The 18969-nt window shown below is 36.6% G+C and overlaps 2 protein-coding genes across 2 annotated transcripts; both read left to right on the top strand.

The window, feature by feature from the left end:
• Positions 2981-3587, top strand: LOC109949734. Its single transcript, XM_020565858.1, has 2 exons — positions 2981-3205; positions 3331-3587. The coding sequence occupies exons 1-2, from the start codon at positions 2981-2983 to the stop codon at positions 3493-3495; spliced, it is 390 nt and encodes a 129-aa protein (XP_020421447.1). The 3' UTR covers positions 3496-3587.
• LOC18774131 (laccase-15) lies at positions 6538-8967 on the top strand. Its single transcript, XM_007204938.2, has 5 exons — positions 6538-6791; positions 6933-7084; positions 7170-7414; positions 7497-8570; positions 8676-8967. Exons 1-5 carry the CDS (start codon positions 6690-6692, stop codon positions 8804-8806), a joined length of 1704 nt encoding a protein of 567 aa, XP_007205000.1. The 5' UTR covers positions 6538-6689; the 3' UTR covers positions 8807-8967.

Genomic DNA, 18969 nt, shown 5'->3' with positions numbered 1-18969 from the left:
ACTGGGGCCTCACATAAGATAACACAAACTTACACCATTACGTAATGCCATACAATAAATGTTTTTTTTTCTTAAAGTGACCAAAGTACCCCTACTCCCAAGGGCAAAATTAAAATTTCACAAAAGAATTAAATTTGATTAAATCAATTAAATTGTATCAGGGATGTTACACCTTTTGAATAATCACCACGATTGTGATGATGAGTCTTTGTCGTAATAGATCAGATTTAGATATTATATATTTTTTAACACCTAATTAATTTTGTATCAATATTCCAAAAACATCATTAATTGGATGCGACTTTTTTGGTTGAGTTAGTTGGATGCATTATTTTTGCAAAAATAAATATCTTTTTAACACCTAATTTATTTTGTATCAATACTCTAAGAACATCATTAATTGGATGCAACTTTTTTGGTTGAGATAGTTGGATGCATTATTTTTGCAAAATTAAATATCCGAGCATATATAAAAGCAATCGTGTACCACTTTACTAACTACATTTTTAATTGAAGTGAGCCTATATATGGAAGTCTTATCTCTATGGGCACTTGAAAAAAAAAAAATTCTACATGAGTAATTGAAGAGCTAGCGTCAAGTCAATGATGGGGACGTATGCATGTGACAAGCAATGTCTACAGATAGGAATATAGATATTATTCGGGCAATTAGAATATATTTGCTGAAGAATATATATATATATATATATAGTGCCATGCATGCAGTTGAGAGATCCAGTGTCATCATTTAAGGAATGAGGTGCATAGTCGTTGTATTTCAATGAAATCATGTGGTTGAGATTGATTTAAGTGTTTAAATTTGTTTGTGTCTAATAACTTACCAAAAACCCACATTTACGTATGCTTTACTGTGTACCAAGGCTGATGTAACTCGTCCACGTGTTATAATATGGATGAGCGATATGGTTAATATCTCCCACTTTTATGATATAATACCAATAAATATCCACTTATATATTCTAACAAATGAGTTATACCATGTGACATACTCTCATACTACGTACACTATAATTACTCACACTTAAAGCATCCACAATGGGGGTCCCTAAACCACCTCCTTAGACAAATTTTAGGGAGGTATTGGAAAAATAGAACTCCAACTATGCTCCCTATTCACCTCCTAAAATAAAGAGACCTCTAGGAACTCCTAAATTTGAAGAGAGAGAAAGAACTCCTAGTGACTCCTTATAATTTAATGATGTTTCGTTTTATGCATATTTAAACTTTTAATTAATACAAACTATTTTTTTTTATAGAGATGATAACCAATCATACTTAATTAAAAAATAACTATAGTATTTATGACTTCCTAACTTTGGGAGTATGATTGGAGTTCAAATTTTATGAGTTCCTAAAATAACTTTTGTGTGTTTTTAGCTAAATTTTAACTAAATAATAGGTAGCATGACATTTGCCTACATAATTACTGACTAATTCCTTGTGATCGGGTATTTATTATTTCAATATGTGGTTGTGAAAGTAGCTGTGATATTGAATGTTGGTGTTGACATTGGACAAGCTGCTTTAAAGAATGGTTGCAACATTATGTGATTGATAGACAATAGAGTTGTTTTTATCTTTCAACGAAAACAATAAGTTTCATAAATAAATAAAAAACCAAAATTTTAATTTGACCCTAATTGTCATTATGGTGGTTTTGCTGTTAGCTAGGTCACATTTGCATATGACTCTGTTTTTTAAAGAAATTTTACTGATCCTGTACGTAATAAATTTTCAACTATAATTTTTATTCTACTTTTTGCAATTTGAACTTTTTTATTTTATTTGTGTCATTCGATAGGGAGGGAAATGAGGGAGTATTGTATTGGGTTGCCTCAAGATTGTCTTTTACGTGAATCGAACTTAGGTGCACAGTGCAAGATGATAATGAAGTAAGTCATTTAGTATATATAAATTGCAATTTAGGTTACATACTTGAATTTGAATTCATATTTAAATATGACTATTTGCTTTTGAGTGACATTTATCAATTTTTTTGGTCGATTTTTTGTGTTGAAATCCTTGAAATTGAAAAAAAAAATATCAAAGGATTAAAAAATAGAGCCAAGGAGAGATATTGGTGATGATTATTACTTGTAGAAAATAACGTGTTTGCCTTTTTAATTATTATCATTATTAATTGTTGTTATCAAAAAAAACCAAAAAAGAACTAAAACTTTGCTCTACACAAGCGGATTTTGAAGTTGCGCCCTTAATATAACATTTATTAATATATATACATGTATTATACACATAAAAAAATTCAGAGGCCCTGTGCGGTGGCACCACTTGCACACCCTCAGGGCCACCCCTGCTGATATTTGGTGTTAGGGGATCTTAACTTTGTAGCTTTTAAACATACATTTCCTTTTTCTTCATACACGAAGGGTCATTACTAAAGGAAGACAAAAAGGAAGGCACCAATAAACTGCAATTTGTGGCTTTAGTAGTTTTTAGAACTGGTGTGGTTTCATGTTCCATGTTTCATGGTCGCTCTTTTGGTTTCAAATGGGACTTTTAGTAAGACATGGTGGTTCATTCATTCATTATAAAGCTTTGGTGAGGTGATTATGATTTTAATTGGGAATAGGGACAGGCACAACAGCTCAAGGTGGTGGGGTTGCTGGTGATAATCTCAGTCAACATGAAGCCAGACTCCAAGCTGCTGCTGCTGCAGCATCGATATATGAGAAGTCTCATGTATATCCATCTGCAAACAGACTAGTATGGTACGGCACCTTTATCCTAGTGAACTGTTTGCTTTTTATATTGTTGAGTGCTCATATTGTCCCTTTCGGATTTTCGTTTGTTCCTAGGTTTTAGGTATTTGCATGCCTGTTAGAGTGTGCATGTGTATATACTTTGGACATGTGGCTGCAAAGAGCCTTATAGAATGTCCTGTTGTATGTAGGTCTCCTGGACATGTGGCACAGTGGCACTTCCTCAGTTTCAAAGACAAATGACCGACTCCGCTAATACTGAATCTAGTGGAGTATCGCACCCACAGCTTGCAACTCCTGGTGGACCTTCAAACTTGTCCTCCCCTCAATTTCCACATTACATGTTTGTCCCATTTGAGGTTCCTGGAGCCAATGTGGCCTATGGGGAGAGGTTGGGCGGCGATCCGAATATAACAGCTTCTCAACTGGAGGCCCAGAAAAAATTTCTCCAACACCAGATCGAGGTACTATTGATTGTTTGTTGCGAAACATAATTTGAAGAAAAGATAATCACTTATGCTGTGATGTTGTGGTCGCTGCCCGCCATTTTATTGTGCTTTGCTTCTGAATAACTATTTTTCTTCTACAGATCCTGCAGAATCAGCTCCAAACTTTACAGAAGCCAAAACTGAAGGAAAGCATGGACACGGGTCCATCAGCATCTTCGGATGGCAAAGGAAAGAATGTCGAATCTTCGTCCTCATCTGTTTCAGATTGTGGACGTCATGTGGAGCTTGAAGAGATTGATTCATAGGCATCGCTAACTTCATGTATATTTTAAGACGCAATATGTTATATGTGGATACAAGGGATGAGAAAAATAGGTTAGGGATAATAACTGGAGTTTGAGCGATATTGTATAAGTTACTCTTTCTTTCTTTTTTGTTTCTTTGTGAACATTAACAATGCTAAAATTTGATTATGCAAAGCGATGCACTGATTCAGCTTGGGAAGGCCTCTCTAATTTCTAAACTAAACATAGCGGACGGAGGAACCTCTTTCTAGCTAGTCAGTGACAAACCAATGACCGTTGAATGCAACTGTGTGTTAGGAAATAGGTGTGTTCTAAAACACTGGAAAAAGAACCGTAAATCAAACTAATATATAGTTCCCGTATATATGTCATATAATAGGCCCCATTTCTTAACTCATGGCATATTACATACGTGACACGGTCACTTAGTCATGTTGTGTTATTAATTTACACATATTATAATACGTGTGACAATTAAATTATATTTTGTTGTTATTAATTCACACATATTATAATGTGTGACGGTTAAATTGAAAGTCAAGGATGTGACATGTGAATGATATATATAAGACCAAAATGCAAGAGACGCGGCGGCCACCTCCAGGTGGGAGTGAGTTCCTTTGACCTTATTGTGTAAGATGTTGATCTCACAGCCATTGGACCAAAGTGGTGGGGTGGTGTGTGTTTTGGTTGGTTACCTAACCCAATAACCCACAACAATGACCTTCTTGTTGTTTGTCTTTGATCCCAAATTGAGAAGAATTCATTGCACCAGAACTTTATCATTATCTCATCACATGTGATGTGATGTGATGATTGATAGGATTTTTAGTACTTGTGCAAACAGAGTTAAAATCACATAAAATACTTGCAAGAATACAAGGCTATTGTAGTATAGATGCTCATGCAATGTCGTTTTCCTCAAGGACTAATTAGCAATTTATGTAAAAATAAATTCCAAATAACTACTTAAAATAAAAGGTCAAGAAAGATGATTATGAATTTGGTTGATTCTAAAAACAAATACGATTGAAGGAAAGAGTTTTGAATATCAATTTATAAAAGCACTAGGGTTTCACCATCACCTAGCAATCCTATGAACTTTTACCAATTACTTATGATTTGCACATGCCACTTTGAAGGTTAGGTTTTCCTAATGTATATTCTACTTGGAACCTCCAACACAGAACGTATATCTAACATGCAACCCGTCAGGACGTTCGGATCAAATCTGAACATGAAAGATTCATTAAGTTTTGTGAAAACCCTTAGAAAAACCATGCAACCCTTAAGACGTGGTATTCATCTTAAGTGAAATTACAATTATTAATCACAAGAAGGTAGCATCAATTTCAGGGAACCTTCCGACCAAAATTGCATCCAATTACTTTTCTAAAGATCCTAATGGTGATCAGGCATTAAGACAATTAGATAGTTTAAAACAATGATTAACAATTCAAGTAGGCATGCACTCATCATAAGCAATTAAATAAAAATCACATATTCATGCTAAGGTTCAAGGCTTCACCCTAGCAAAAGAAATTTAGTTACGCATACTCATAATTGAAATCCAAGAAAATATCATTAAGAAGAAAAGAACGAAAACACCTGAAAGTTGTGAAAACCCAAAACCCTAGCAATTGCTCTCCACAATGCAAAGTTCAAAAGTGAAAAGGGAGTCCTCAATTCCTTGTGAGAAAGAGCTTAAATACCCCTTAAAACCTAGCTGCCAATGTACAGCTTTTCTATCCCCACAAGGAAACTAATTAAAATAAAATAATACTAGGAAATAAAGTTCAAATTGGAATAGGAGAATCTGCCCAAAATCTGCCCAGCCACGTTTTAGCCCCAAATCTCCTCCAAATCTGGCCCAAGATAGCTTGTTTTAAAGATAAAAATGTTCTGAACACTTCTCTAGAAGGCCACGAACCCATCCGAGGTCATCTTGGGCTCCAAAAACGCAATAAAAGCCCAACACGTCACTATTCTAGCACCGCGCACTGCTCCTTTATTTTATTACCAGAAAATAACCGCTTGGAAGAAAAATCTGAAATTTTGATATGATCAAGCTAAGTGACTCAAGAACGTCCTCCAACTGGAATTACTCCAAAATTCCTCAATTTGATTATGTTTTGCTCCAGAGAGAGTCGAAAGTCCTATATTGGAAATATAATTCAAAGTATCAAAATTCTTCCAAAATATTAACCAAAATATACTAAGAATGAGGTTAAATATATAATATAAAATATGTCCATCAATGATCGTGTTTTTTGTTTAATACGTATTTTTTTCTGATTTACCACACATTTCTTTCTTTCTTTCTTCCGGGGAGAGGATGGTAAAAAGATTCACATGCTATTAATATTATACAGAGGCTAAAACCAAACTGTTCGGTTTTGGTTGTTGCTCAAATTTCGTTATCAGGTACTAGCACTAGGATAAATATTTTATCCATTAAGCACCATAAATAGAAAAGTAGAAGCAAAGTAAATTGTGCAATGTGATGTACTAGGATAAATAAATCTATTGATTGTTACTGGTTTCCTAAAAGTGTTACGTACCGTAATCAAGCCTCAACGATCAGGCATTAAAATATAGGATCTTGGAATTTTTCTGGTGAGGTAAGAATTAACTGCTACCGTTGATCAGATAGTTTGTTTATAAATTGGTCTTTCCTATTTCTTAATTATGTTGGATTAAGTATCCCTATTTGAGTGGTAGCTAGGTAATCCGACATAATTAGTTGTTATAATGATTATAATATCCAACATAATTAGGGAGTGAAAGGAAAAGCGATGAGTAACATTCATCGAATATGGTAGCTAGGTAACACTCACTGAACATGTTGATACCAATAAAGAAGCAGCCAACAGAGCAAACTAATTAGCCTTAGATTCAATTCAAAGCAAAATTCTGCAAGTTACAACTTGCAATGACTGAAATGCTTTAGGGTACCTTCGCCAGCAAATTTTCGATTACGTCTAATTGTTTGTTGCCTCGTGTTTCTCTCTCTCTCTCTCTCTCTCTCTCTCTCTCTCTCTCTCTCTCTCTCTCTCTGTATATGTATATATAGGTGGCATGGCATTATGGAATATGCCCCCTGAACTCATCTGAACTGCATCAGCTAGCTGTAGCTTAGCTAGTCATAGAAAAAAGATCAAGTACTGTCATCACTAGCTAGAAGAGAAAGACTCATGTTGGCCATGAAGATTTTAATTAGCTTGCAACTTTTAGGCTTGACGTTATTGTGTGTTGGCATCTTCCATTGCCAAGCTTGGCCTCGTTACACTTTTGTGGTAATTAGTATAATATTTTGTATTTGTGTGTGTGTATGTATCAATTGCATGCATCCATGGTTATGTATATATGATCATGTTGATTGATTCAGAGCTTGAAATAAACAAAACTAATGAAGGATATCTTTGTAAACACTGTAGGTGGAAGAAACTCCATATAGAAGACTCTGTAGCACGAAGAACATATTGACTGTAAACGGCCAGTTTCCTGGACCAACACTGTATGCTCGCACGGGAGATACTATCATCGTCGATGTCTATAACAAGGGCAATCGTAACATTACCATCCACTGGTAATATTCTTTTATTTATTTATTTAAATATATTATTTTTATGTAATTGTGACTTGTGATATATAATTAAAGGATTTCATTTCAGGCATGGAGCTAAGCAACCAAGGAATCCATGGTCGGACGGTCCTGATTATATCACGCAGTGCCCAATCCAACCAGGAGGCAGGTTTACCCAAACTATCATATTTTCCTCACAGGAAGGCACCCTATGGTGGCATGCTCATAGTGAGTGGGATCGAGCCACCGTCCACGGCGCTATGGTCATCTACCCCAAGAAAGGAGACACTTACCCTTTCCCCAAGCCTTATGCAGAATTTCCAATCATCTTAGGTACGTAATGCAAAATTAATTCGACAATAATATAATGTTATTGGATATATACCTGTTCAACAAATTGACTTGAAAATTGTAGGGGAGTGGTGGAAGAAAGATATAGGACAGCTTTATAATGAAACTATTCAAAGTGGAGGGGACCCTAACATTTCCAGTGCTTTCCTCATCAATGGTCAACCTGGCGATCTTTATCCTTGCTCAAAACCAGACACATTCAAGCTGATGGTTGATTATGGGAAGACCTACCTGCTAAGGCTAATCAATTCAGCTGTGCAAGAGATGCTGTTTTTCTCGATTGCCAATCACAAGGTCACGGTTGTGGGCTCAGATGCTAGCTACACCAAGCCATTTTCATCAGATTATGTCACAATATCACCCGGCCAAACCATTGACCTCTTGTTCACTGCTGACCAGAGCCCCAACCACTACTATATTGCTGCTAAAGCCTACGTTGGTGGGGCTGGGATTCTTTATGACAACACAACCACCACCGCCATACTACAATACAATGGAAATTATACCTCAACTTCAACCCCTTCCTTGCCTAATCTTCCTTCCCATAACGACACCAAAGCATCGGTTCATTTTACTGGTAGTCTCAGAAGTCTAGCTGATAAAAACCACCCCGTTGACGTGCCGCGCAACATAACAACTCCATTGTTTTACACACTTTCTATCAACACACTACCATGCCTAAATAATTCATGTGCAGGGCCTAATGGGACACGTCTGGCCGCTAGCGTCAACAACATTAGCTTTGTCGACCCCAGCATTGACATATTGCAGGCTTACTATTACCATGTCAATGGGGCATTTGGAACTCGATTTCCGAATTTCCCACCTTTTCTGTTTAATTTTACGGCTCAGGACTTGCCATTGTACTTACAGACCCCGAAACAGGGGACGGTAGTGAAGATACTGGAATACAACTCGACGGTGGAGATTGTGTTTCAGGGGACAAATTTGGTTGCAGGGGATGACCACCCAATGCATCTCCATGGATTCAGTTTCTATGTTGTTGGATGGGGACTTGGGAATTTTGACGAGGATAAGGACCCTTTGAAATATAATCTTGTTGACCCTCCTCTTCAAAACACCATCGCTGTCCCTGTAAATGGCTGGACTGCCGTTAGATTCAAGGCAGACAATCCTGGTAACTTTCCTCTCGTTTGGTTAACTTCTGAATTAATCAAGTTATAATGAATGATGATGGATGATGCTGATCATGTGATGTCAATGACTTTTTGGTTGATCACAGGAGTTTGGTTTATGCACTGCCATCTGGATCGGCATATGTCATGGGGCATGGACGTGACGTTCATTGTGAAAAATGGAAAGGGTCTAGGAGCCCAAATTTTAGCTCCGCCACCAGGAATGCCTCCATGCTAATAATTTCTATAAAGCTGTGTCGGGCTATATATGTGTTCATGGGATGGCAATAAATTGGGCCATGTAATCAAGTCCTTCCTTTCTACCATTGTACTACCCTTTGGACTGGCCAGGATATTATATATATTAATAAAATTTTAGTCCGGTCTTGCATTATAGTTTATATGTTCCAAAAGAAGTGAGATTATTATTTGCTTGCTATAGCTGCAAATATCTGAAAAATCATTTAAAACATAAGGAAATTTTAAGACGATCACAAAAATGTATCATATCAGCATCTATTTGTAATATTTCAAACTCTACACTCACTGCTTCTCTATCTTGTAATCCTGTTTCCCCTAGGTTGATCCCAAATGATAGGACCCGGCCCAAATTCCACTTTGGAATCTGTGTCAAACCCTGTGTGTATTTAACACCTAGCAGGTGTCAGGCACAATTGTCCAAACTACCCCTCTTACCCTGAACCACAAAACAAAAACACCCTCAAGGGTTTAACTTATGCCAGAAAACATGCAGAGTCTCCTCTGAAAAACGGACATTTCCCAAAAATTTTACCTGTAAAAAATAATGTAGTTAAAGTTGAAAATCAAATCTCAATCGTTCAGCAAGCATCAGACAAATAAATCTAAATGGCCTTAGACCTCATTATACCACATAAATCATTCAACCATTTGAATCTGATTTCAACTCTTAGAACGACATGGATACATTATCAATTGCCAATATGACCTAACTGAGCAAATTTTCAGCACTTGCTTATGTGGATGTACCTAGTAACTCTAGGTTGCCTATGTACCCTTACCAAGGGATCAAGCCACACGTGGTTCTTTTTACAAAAAATATAAGTAAACATAGGCAACTTAATCAAATAAAATCGAAAAACCTTCATAAGTAATTCGAATCAATCCGCTGAAACTCAATCAAGGGCTATTGATGTTAGAACAATCTTCCACTCATCCCACATGTGCATAAATAAATAAATAACTTGTATATATATATAATTAACTTATTATTGATAAGTAGGAAAACGAGAAAATTATTAAAATAACATTGACCACGTGAAACCTTAATGTCAATATCAACAATTTAAATAAAACATGTTTCCCTCTTTCACATGTAAAAACAAATTCATCACTTAAGAAAATAATTGTGAATTATATAAAATCTTTAAAACTTAGAAAACTTCAATCCTTGTCTCATAAATCGAAAAACATGTATTAAAACCTTCACCAATAAGTACGAAGATAAAATCATCAATTTTAGTTTAAAACATCTCAAAACTCAAATACTGTCCACCTAGGTGTACCCCCATTCATAACCCGTCAATTCCAAGTACCCTGTCTGTTACATCCTCACAGAACTCGGGGGACATATAGTCAACTCGAGATCGGATATCCTCGCAGAACTCGGGGGACACGTAGTTAGCCTGAGAACGCACTTCCTCACAGAACTCGGGGGTCATGTAGTCAGCCCGAAAATGCATATCATCGCACCACAAGGTTCAGGTGTCCTCGAGACTTGTGGGGCATTATCATAAATGACTAAACTTTTCCAAAGGCAACTGGGGGATACTCTTATGGTGGGTTTGAAAACCATATTCCGAAACTTATCATAAAATTTCCCTTATTCCAAAAATCCATTTTCCAAATCTTTTCTCGACTTCCCAAAAAAATCAGTTCTTACATGGGTAGCCAAAATCCATTCTCCAGCATAAAGTTCATAAAGATCCAAAACTATTCACAAACCTCAATATCAAATTAAAGTCCAATAATCTCATAATATAATCTTGTAAACCTGTCAAGACCCCAAAGTAATTTAAATAATAAACAACACTTGTTTATATATAATTTTCATAAAATACTATATTCCACAATTACAGCAATAGGCTTTCATATAAAATAAAAAACCCAATATCATTCAGTCATACACTTTATTAATAATCAAAATAATAATAATAAATAATACTAAACAATAATCCCGAGAGATCCCATAACTTCCAATATTGCATAACTTTCAAATATCAAGAATAATACCCAAGAATACCATAAAATACTAAAATATAATCTCATAATCTAAACATAATCAAAATACTTCACCTAACAATCAAGCCTCGTTTATAAGATCGTTCTAGTACTTCTCGAAGGATGAAACTACCTCGGAAGACTCTCAGTCAACCGAGGGATCAAATTTCCCATATTGGTCAACGGGGCCCGCGGGCCCAAGACCTCCGATTTTCGATCCGAAAGTTTCTACAGGTTCAACCAAGTCTACTAAACACGTTCTGTAAGTTTGGTCTTGATCGAGCGGTCGGATAGCTCTCAATCGCACGATTAGACGGTCGTTATTTAACCTAATCTTTGAATCATTGAATCAAAGTATCCAGGACTCCAATTCACGATCCGCAAATTCCTACACAATCTTAGGGATGCCCAGATCAACATATAGAAATGGAGTCAATCCAACGATCCGAACATATCGAACCCGAATAACGCCTAATATGCGATATCCAATCGACAACCAAACGATAACCAAATTCACATCGAAACATACCGTCGTGCTCAGGACGAGATGAGGAACATTTTATGACCCAAAGGCTCGCCATAAAGTGGCCCACGCCTCGCCATACGAGTGGGTGCCTAGAGTAATTCTGGTGATCAAAAATCTCCAAATCGCCGGTCCAGACCTATACCTACATGATCATAACAATGAGTGAAACAACTTTTGTTCTTGGACCATGGCCAAAAAGTACCGGAACTTACCGAAATCACGAGCCGAAAATCGGCCAAACTTTAAGCGATAATTTCAATTTGAAAATACATAAATTGATCCCAAACAACCAACCATCAGCTAAAACACATTGAGAGCATGAAACAGCATACCTAGATCGAAGAAATTGGTGGCCGGAATCGCCAGAACGAGTTTTGGGAAGTTTGGGTCAAAACCGGCCATATTTTTGCTTTTTTCGGTGACCACAGGAGGCGGTTCTATCGGAGGTTGGGTGGGGTTAGGAAGAGGAGGTTGAGCTGGTTCTTTTGGTACCAATTCCGTCAAGTTGGTGTCCGAAGATGGCGGCGGTGATGAAAAATCCAATCGGTGCTGTTTTTGGGGGAGAGAGGGGTGTCGCCGATGGGAGGGAGAGAGAGAGAGAAGAAATTCTGGGTTTTAAAAAAAAAACTAACTTCAAAATATTTACGGTTATGCCATTGGGCTGCTGTAGATCATACATTCTTCGTTATAACTCCGATTTGAGCTCACTACATGTCTACGGACTCATCTGGACATGTTCTACACAACAGTTAGTAAAATTGCCAAATTCTTTTCCAAATAAAAAGTCAACTTTTAACCATTAAATTATTATCGGGGTAAAATCGTCTTTTAATTGAATAATTAAATAATTAAATAATAATTTAGGATCAGGTTACTACACCAAAACCTGTATGATAGTTCTCGATAACTACTAATCCTGATAATGTTGTTGCAATATACAAAAAATCCTATGACACCAAATCCTGTTTGATAGTCTTGGAAAACTACTAATCCTGATAATGTTGCTACAATATACAAAAAATCAAATGACATAGAGAATATTGGCCAGCTTTGGTTATGTATCCATTGCTCTTGTGTTTGTGGATATTACACATCCAAAAGCATCCACTTCAAGCAAGAACCTTAAGCTACTTGTGTTTCTTCCAACCGAATGAAAATCAGACCAGCTTGTTAGTTGGAATATGCAGACCAGCTTGTTAGTTGAAATATGCAGCACTCAAAAACTCAAAAACTAGAAAATGGCACAAATATATCAAATATTAGTTGGAGAAAGAGAAAAAAAGATTGGACTAATTAGAACATAAAGCCAATGTCATATGCTACAAAGTTCCAACTTTACCTCATTATCATTTGCTGTGTGGGGTAGCATAAAGATTTGGACCCTTGCCCCGTAGGTCACTCATTTCGACGTCCAATTCATAAGTTTTCTGGAAAAAATTCGTCATTAGTTTGAGAAAACAAACCTGCCAATCTAATGTTTTGACGACATCCAAAATCTTTTTCTTCATGGGTCGAACCACAAAAGACACATCAGATTTCTCAGTCATTGCAGTAAGATCGTTAATTACCTCCAAGATTGCAGTAAGATCGTTGATTACCTTCAAGATTTTAGTGAGGAGACGGTCCCTTTCCAATTCCATGGTAAATTGGTCATCTGGCTCGACTTCTCCCTGGAAAAGTGGTTCCATGAAAGGTTGGTCCTCGGGCTCTGGATCCACGTCTTGGTCCTCTGGCTCTGGATCCACTTATTTCTTGAAAAAATGTTTCAAGAAACGTTCTTTCTCGACTTTCTTAGAATCGAAAACGTCGTCAATGGAAGAGAAAGGGTCGTCCTTAGAAGCGGCAGCGAAACCGTCGTCGATGGAAGCGGAAGCGTTGTCTTTCGAAGAGGAAGCGGAAGCGTCATCCTTGGAAGCTGATGTGTCTTTCATTTCTGATTCTCTGATCTTGCTGTCAATAACCTTGAGCCCATTAAGGACCTTTTGTACCAACCCATTGGAATTGGAATTAGGATTTTCTAAAAACTACTCGTGTTTCTTCTAGCCGAATGAAAATCAGACCAGCTTGTTAATTGGAATATGCAGCACTAAAAAACTCAAAAACTGAAAAATGACACAAATATATCAAATATTAGTTTGAGAAAGAGAAAACAAGACAGAACTAGTTTGAACATAAAGCCAATGTCATATGCTACAAAGTTCCAACTTTACCTCATTATCATTAGCCGTGTGAGGTAGCATACGAATTTGGAACCTTGCCCCATAGGTCACTCATTTTGACGTCCAATTCATAAGTTTTCTGGAAACAATTTGTCATCAGTTTGAGAAAACAAACATGCCAATCCAATGTTTTGATGGCATCCAAAATCTTTTTCTTTTCAGGTCGAACCACAAAAGACACATCAGATTTCCCTTTAATTGCAGTAAGATCATTGATTAACTCTATATTGAAGTAAGATCGTTGATTACTTCCAAGATTTTAGTGAGGAGGCGGTCCCAATCTAATTCCACCGAAAATTGGTCTTCTGACTCGACTTCTTCCAGGAAAAGTGGTTCCATGAAAGCTTGGTCTTTGGGCACTGGATCGATGTCTTGGTCCTCCGGCTATGGATCAACTTCATTCTTGAAAAAATGTTTCAAGAAACATTCTTTCTCGGCTTTCTTGGAAGCTGAAGCGTCGTCCTTAGAAGCAGAAACGAAAGCGTCGTCCTTAGAAGTGGAAGCGGAAGCCTTGGAAGATGAAGCATCTTTCAGTTCTGATTCTCTAACCTTGTTGTCAATAATCTTGAGCCAATTGAGGAACTTTTGTACCCACCTACTGGAATTGGACTTAGGATTTTTTGAAAGCTACTTGTGTTTCTTCCAGCCAATGAAAATCAGACCAGATTGTTAGTTGGAATATGCAGCACTCAAAAACTGAAAAATGGCACGCTTTGAAAGTGATGCTCTTATGCGTTGCAAACCCATAAGATTTTTAAAAACTTTTTGAAAAATTTCTTACAAATGACACATTTTGGTCCTTGGCAAGTCCTCAATCCGTAACTATCCAATCACCTCCACACCACACGAGGCGGGAGTGGGTGACGATGGGTTGGCTTCGGGTTTATTTTAGCTTGGAGTTGTCCTCGGTTATGCTTTTGTGTTGGGAGTACAGCCACCAAACCTTTTCAATGTAAGGTATGTCGAGGATGGCTTTCGGCGGAGTTAATGAAGAAGCTAGCCAATTGTCGGCTACATGAACACGTGGTGACGATGGGTCGGCTTCGGGTGAACTTTAGCTTAGGATTGTCCTCGGTTATGCTTTTGCGTTGGGAGTACGGCTACCAAACCTTCTCAATGCATGAGTATGTCAAGGATGGCTTTCGACAGAGTTGATGAAGAAGCTAGCGAATTGTCGGTCATTCGAACACGTGGGGGGTGGGTTGGCTTTGGAAGAAGCTAGCCAATTCTCTTCGTGGGCAATTGAGCTAATATTTCAAATATTAGTTTGAGAAAGAGAAAAATGATAGAACTAGTTAGAATGTAAAACGAATGTCATGTGCTACAAAGTTCCAACTTTACCTCATTATGATTTGCTGTATGGGGTAGGATACGGATTTGGACCTTGCCCTTATAGGTCACTCATTTCGACGTCCAATTCATAAGTTTTCTGAAAACAATTCGACATCAATTTGAGAAAACAAACTTGCAAATAGAATATTTTAACGGCGTCCAAAATCTTTTTCTTTTTGGGTCGAACCAAAAAAGATATATCAGATTTCTTTGTCACTGCAATAAATTCGTTGATTACCTCCAAGATTGCAATAAGATCGTTGGTTACCTCCAAGATTTCAATGAGGAGGCAGCCCCTTTCTAATTCCACGAGGAATTGGTCCTCTGGCCCGACTTCTTCCTGGAAAGTGGTTCTTTGAAAGCTTGGTCCTCTGGCTATGGATCGACGTCTTGGTCCTCTGGCTCTGGATCCACATCTTTCTTGAAAAAAGTTTTAAGAAACATTCTTTCTCAACTTTCTTGGAAGCGGAAGGTTCGTCCTTGGAAGAGGAAACGAAAGCGTCGTCCATGGAAGCGGAAGTGGAAGCGTCGTCCTTGGAAGTTAATGCGTCTTTCAGTTTTGATTCTCTTACCTTGTTGTCAATAAGCTTCAGCCTATTGAGGAACTTCTATACCAACCCATTGGAATTGGAATTAGGATTTTCTGAAAGTTACTCGTATTTCTTCTAGCCAAATTAAAATCAGACTAGCTTGTTAGTTGGAATATGTAGCAGTCAAAAACTTAAAAACTGAAAAATGGCACAAATATATCAAATATTAGTTTGAGAAAGAGAAAAAAAGGTAGAACTAGTTTGAACATAAAGCCAATGTCATATGCTACAAAGTTTCAACTTTACCTCATTATCATTTGCTGTGTAGGGTAGCATACGGATTTGGACCCTTGCCCCATAGGTCACTCATTTCGACGTCCAATTCATATGGTTTTTGGAAACAATTCGTAATCAAATTAAGAAAACAAACCTGCCAATCCAATGTTTTGATGGTGTCCAAATTCTTTTTCTTCTTGGATAGAACCACAAAAGACACATTAGATTTCTTTGTCACTACAGTAAGATCGTTGATTATCTCCAAGATTGCAGTAAAATCGTCGATTACCCACAATATTTCAATGAGGAGGCGGTCCTTTCTAATTCCACAGCAAATTGGTCATCTTGCTCGACTTCTTCCTGTAAAAGTGGTTCCATGAAAGCTTGGTCTTCTGGCTCTTGATCGACGTCTTAGTCCTATGGCTCTGGATCCACTTCTTTCTTATAAAAATGTTTCAAGAAACGTTCTTTCTCGGCTTTCTCAAAAGCAGAAGCGGAAGCGGAAGCCTTGGAAGCTGATGCTTCTTTCAGTTCTGATTTTTTAACCTTACTGTCAATAACCTTGAACCCATTAAGGAACTTTTGTACAATCTTTTTCTTCTTGGGTCGAACCACAAAAGACACATTAGATTTCTCTGTCACTGCAGTAATATCGTTGATTACCTCCAAGATTTCAGTGAGGAGGCGGTCACTTTCTAATTCCACGACAAATTGGTCATTTAGAATGACTTCTTCTGAGAAATTCCATGAAAGCTTGGTCCTCTGGCTCTAGATCTACTTCTTTCATGAAAAAATGTTTCAAGAAACGTTCTTTCTAGGCTTTCTTGGAAATGAAAGCATCGTCCTTGGAAGCGGAAGGGTCGTCCTTGGAAGTGAAAATGAAAGCGTAGCCCTTGGAAGCGGAAGCGTCGTCCTTGGAAACGAAAACGGAAGCGGAAGCCTTGGAAGTTGATACGTCTTTCAATTCTGATTCTTTGACCTTGTTGTCAATAACCTTGAGCCCATTGAGGAACTTCTGTACCAACATATTGGAATTGGAATTAGGATTAGGATTTTCTGAAAGGTACTCGTGTTTCTTCCAACTGAATGAAAATCAGACCAGCTTGTTAGTTGGAATATGCAGCACTCAGAAACTCAAAAACTGGAAAATTGCACCAATATATCAAATATTAGTTTGAGAAATTGAAAAAAAGATACAACTAGTTAGAACATAAAGCCAATGTCATGTGCTACAAAGTTCCAACTTTACCTCATTATCATTTGATGTGTGGGGTAGCATACAGATTTGGACCCTTGCCCCATAGGTCACTCATTTCAACGTCCAATTTATAAGTTTTGTGGAAACATTTTGTCATCAGTTTGGGAAAACAGACTGGCCAATACAATGTTTTGACGAATAGAAGGCAGCACAGTGAATATATCTCCCAACATGCAACAAAGTCTCAAGCCAATTTCTGTTGAATTGAAGTCTTCAACAAAGTCTCTGCGCGGCTATACTATTTATAAATAATAAAAAACAAAACATGACCTGCACAGCGATTAGGCCCCCACGTGTCAAAATTAGTATTGCCGAGCGGCTATAATATTTTTTTTTAAGAAATATTAATTAAACCGCGTATAGCTGCCCGTCTATATTATTTTTTTTTAAAAATAAAAATCCGGTATAGCCACGCGGCTATACTATTTCTTAAAAAAAATTTAGGAAAACCCCGAGTATAGCAGACCGGCTCTACTATTTTTTTAAAAAATTAAAAAAATCGAGTATAGCCGCATGGTATACTATTTATAAAACAACAAATGAGGACCCACACAGGAATTAGTTGCCCAATTGTCAAAATAAGTATACCCGCGCGGCTATACTATTTTTTTTAAAAACATTAATAAAACCGAGTACAGCCAGCCGACTATACCATTTTTTAAATTAAAAAAAGGGGTATAGCCGCTTAGCTATACGATTTTTATATATTACAAAAAGGACCTGACTAGCGCCTAGGTGCCACGTGTCAGCAATAGTAAAGCTGTGTGGCTATACGATTTTAAAAAATTAGGGAAAACGAGTATAGCAGTGCGGCGGTGCGATTTTTTAAAAATAAATTATAAAAAACCAAGTATAGCCTTTTAAATAAATTAAAAAACAACGAGTGTAGGTGAAAAAAGCAAGTATAGCTGCGTGCCTGAACATTCATTCATTGTTAGTAAAATACGGAACATTAAAAATACGAATAAAATATGTATGTGTTTTATTCGGCAAAATTTTTCAAATTACAACTTAAATGTTCGATCGCTATATTATTTTTATTCAATAATATGTGAGAATTTTGTGTATAATACGTGAATTTTGTGTGTCTTATTGAAATTTTTGTAAAAAATACGTGTATTAAACATGCAAAATACTTACATACCTGTATAATAAGAGTATTGTACTTTTGCTTTTTTTAAAATGTGAACTTTACCAAGTCTTTAAGACGTATGCAGAACACGGATGTATTATTAGAAAATACGTACATACGTGTATAATACATTATAGTTGCGCGACTATATTATTTTTTAAGAAACATTAATAAAACCTAGTATATTCGCGTGGCTATACTAAACAAAAATTTAAAAAATAGGGTATAACCGCGCAACTACACTATATTACAAAAAGGACTCGCCTACCGCCTAGGGTGCACTTATTAAAAACAGTAAAGTCGCACGGCTATACTATTTTTTTTTTTAAATAAAGAAACAAATGAGTATAGCCGCTCGGCTAGACTATTTTTTTAAAAAGAAAAAAAGAACAAAACCAAGTATAGCAGCGCGGTTGCACTATTTTTTAAATAAAATTAAAAAGCAATGAGTATAGGTGAAAAAAATCAAGTATAGCCGCACGGCTGTACGTTCATTCATTGTTAGTAAAAAAACAGAATGGGAAAAATATGAATAAAATACGTAGGTATTTTATTCAGTAAAATTTTGACAAATTACAACTTGAATGCTCGGCCATTATATTATTATTTTTAATATAAATTATTTACATTTTTAAATATATATTATTGTTATTCAGTAATATGAATGGGATAGATTGACATGTTATATGTTTATTCAATAATATATATTATTATTATTTTTATACAATGGATAGATTGACATGTCATAATTTGTATTTCAAACGTTTGGCTAGGATCACTCAATCATACTTGATCAGACTCTGCGCTATTGTTCTTCTAAAAAAGAATTAAAAATGAAAATAAAGACTGCTATGTTGTTAGATTCAGTC

The sequence above is a fragment of the Prunus persica genome, chromosome G6 (genome assembly GCF_000346465.2).
Source record: "Prunus persica cultivar Lovell chromosome G6, Prunus_persica_NCBIv2, whole genome shotgun sequence".
Lineage (NCBI taxonomy): Eukaryota > Viridiplantae > Streptophyta > Magnoliopsida > Rosales > Rosaceae > Prunus > Prunus persica.
The sequence above is the reverse complement of the archived record's forward strand: the minus strand, read 5'-3'. Positions and strand labels throughout refer to the sequence as shown.

What these genes read in the sequence shown, in the direction of transcription:
- LOC109949734 (XM_020565858.1), top strand. Translation starts at nt 2,981, where the DNA reads ATGACCGACTCCGCTAATACTGAATCTAGTGGAGTATCGCACCCACAG. An exon ending in TTCTCCAACACCAGATCGAG is followed by an intron (nt 3,206 to 3,330) that starts GTACTATTGATT and finishes TTTCTTCTACAG; the next exon opens with ATCCTGCAGAATCAGCTCCA.
- LOC18774131 (XM_007204938.2), top strand. Translation starts at nt 6,690, where the DNA reads ATGTTGGCCATGAAGATTTTAATTAGCTTGCAACTTTTAGGCTTGACG. An exon ending in CGTAACATTACCATCCACTG is followed by an intron (nt 7,085 to 7,169) that starts GTAATATTCTTT and finishes ATTTCATTTCAG; the next exon opens with GCATGGAGCTAAGCAACCAA. An exon ending in ATTCAAGGCAGACAATCCTG is followed by an intron (nt 8,571 to 8,675) that starts GTAACTTTCCTC and finishes GGTTGATCACAG; the next exon opens with GAGTTTGGTTTATGCACTGC.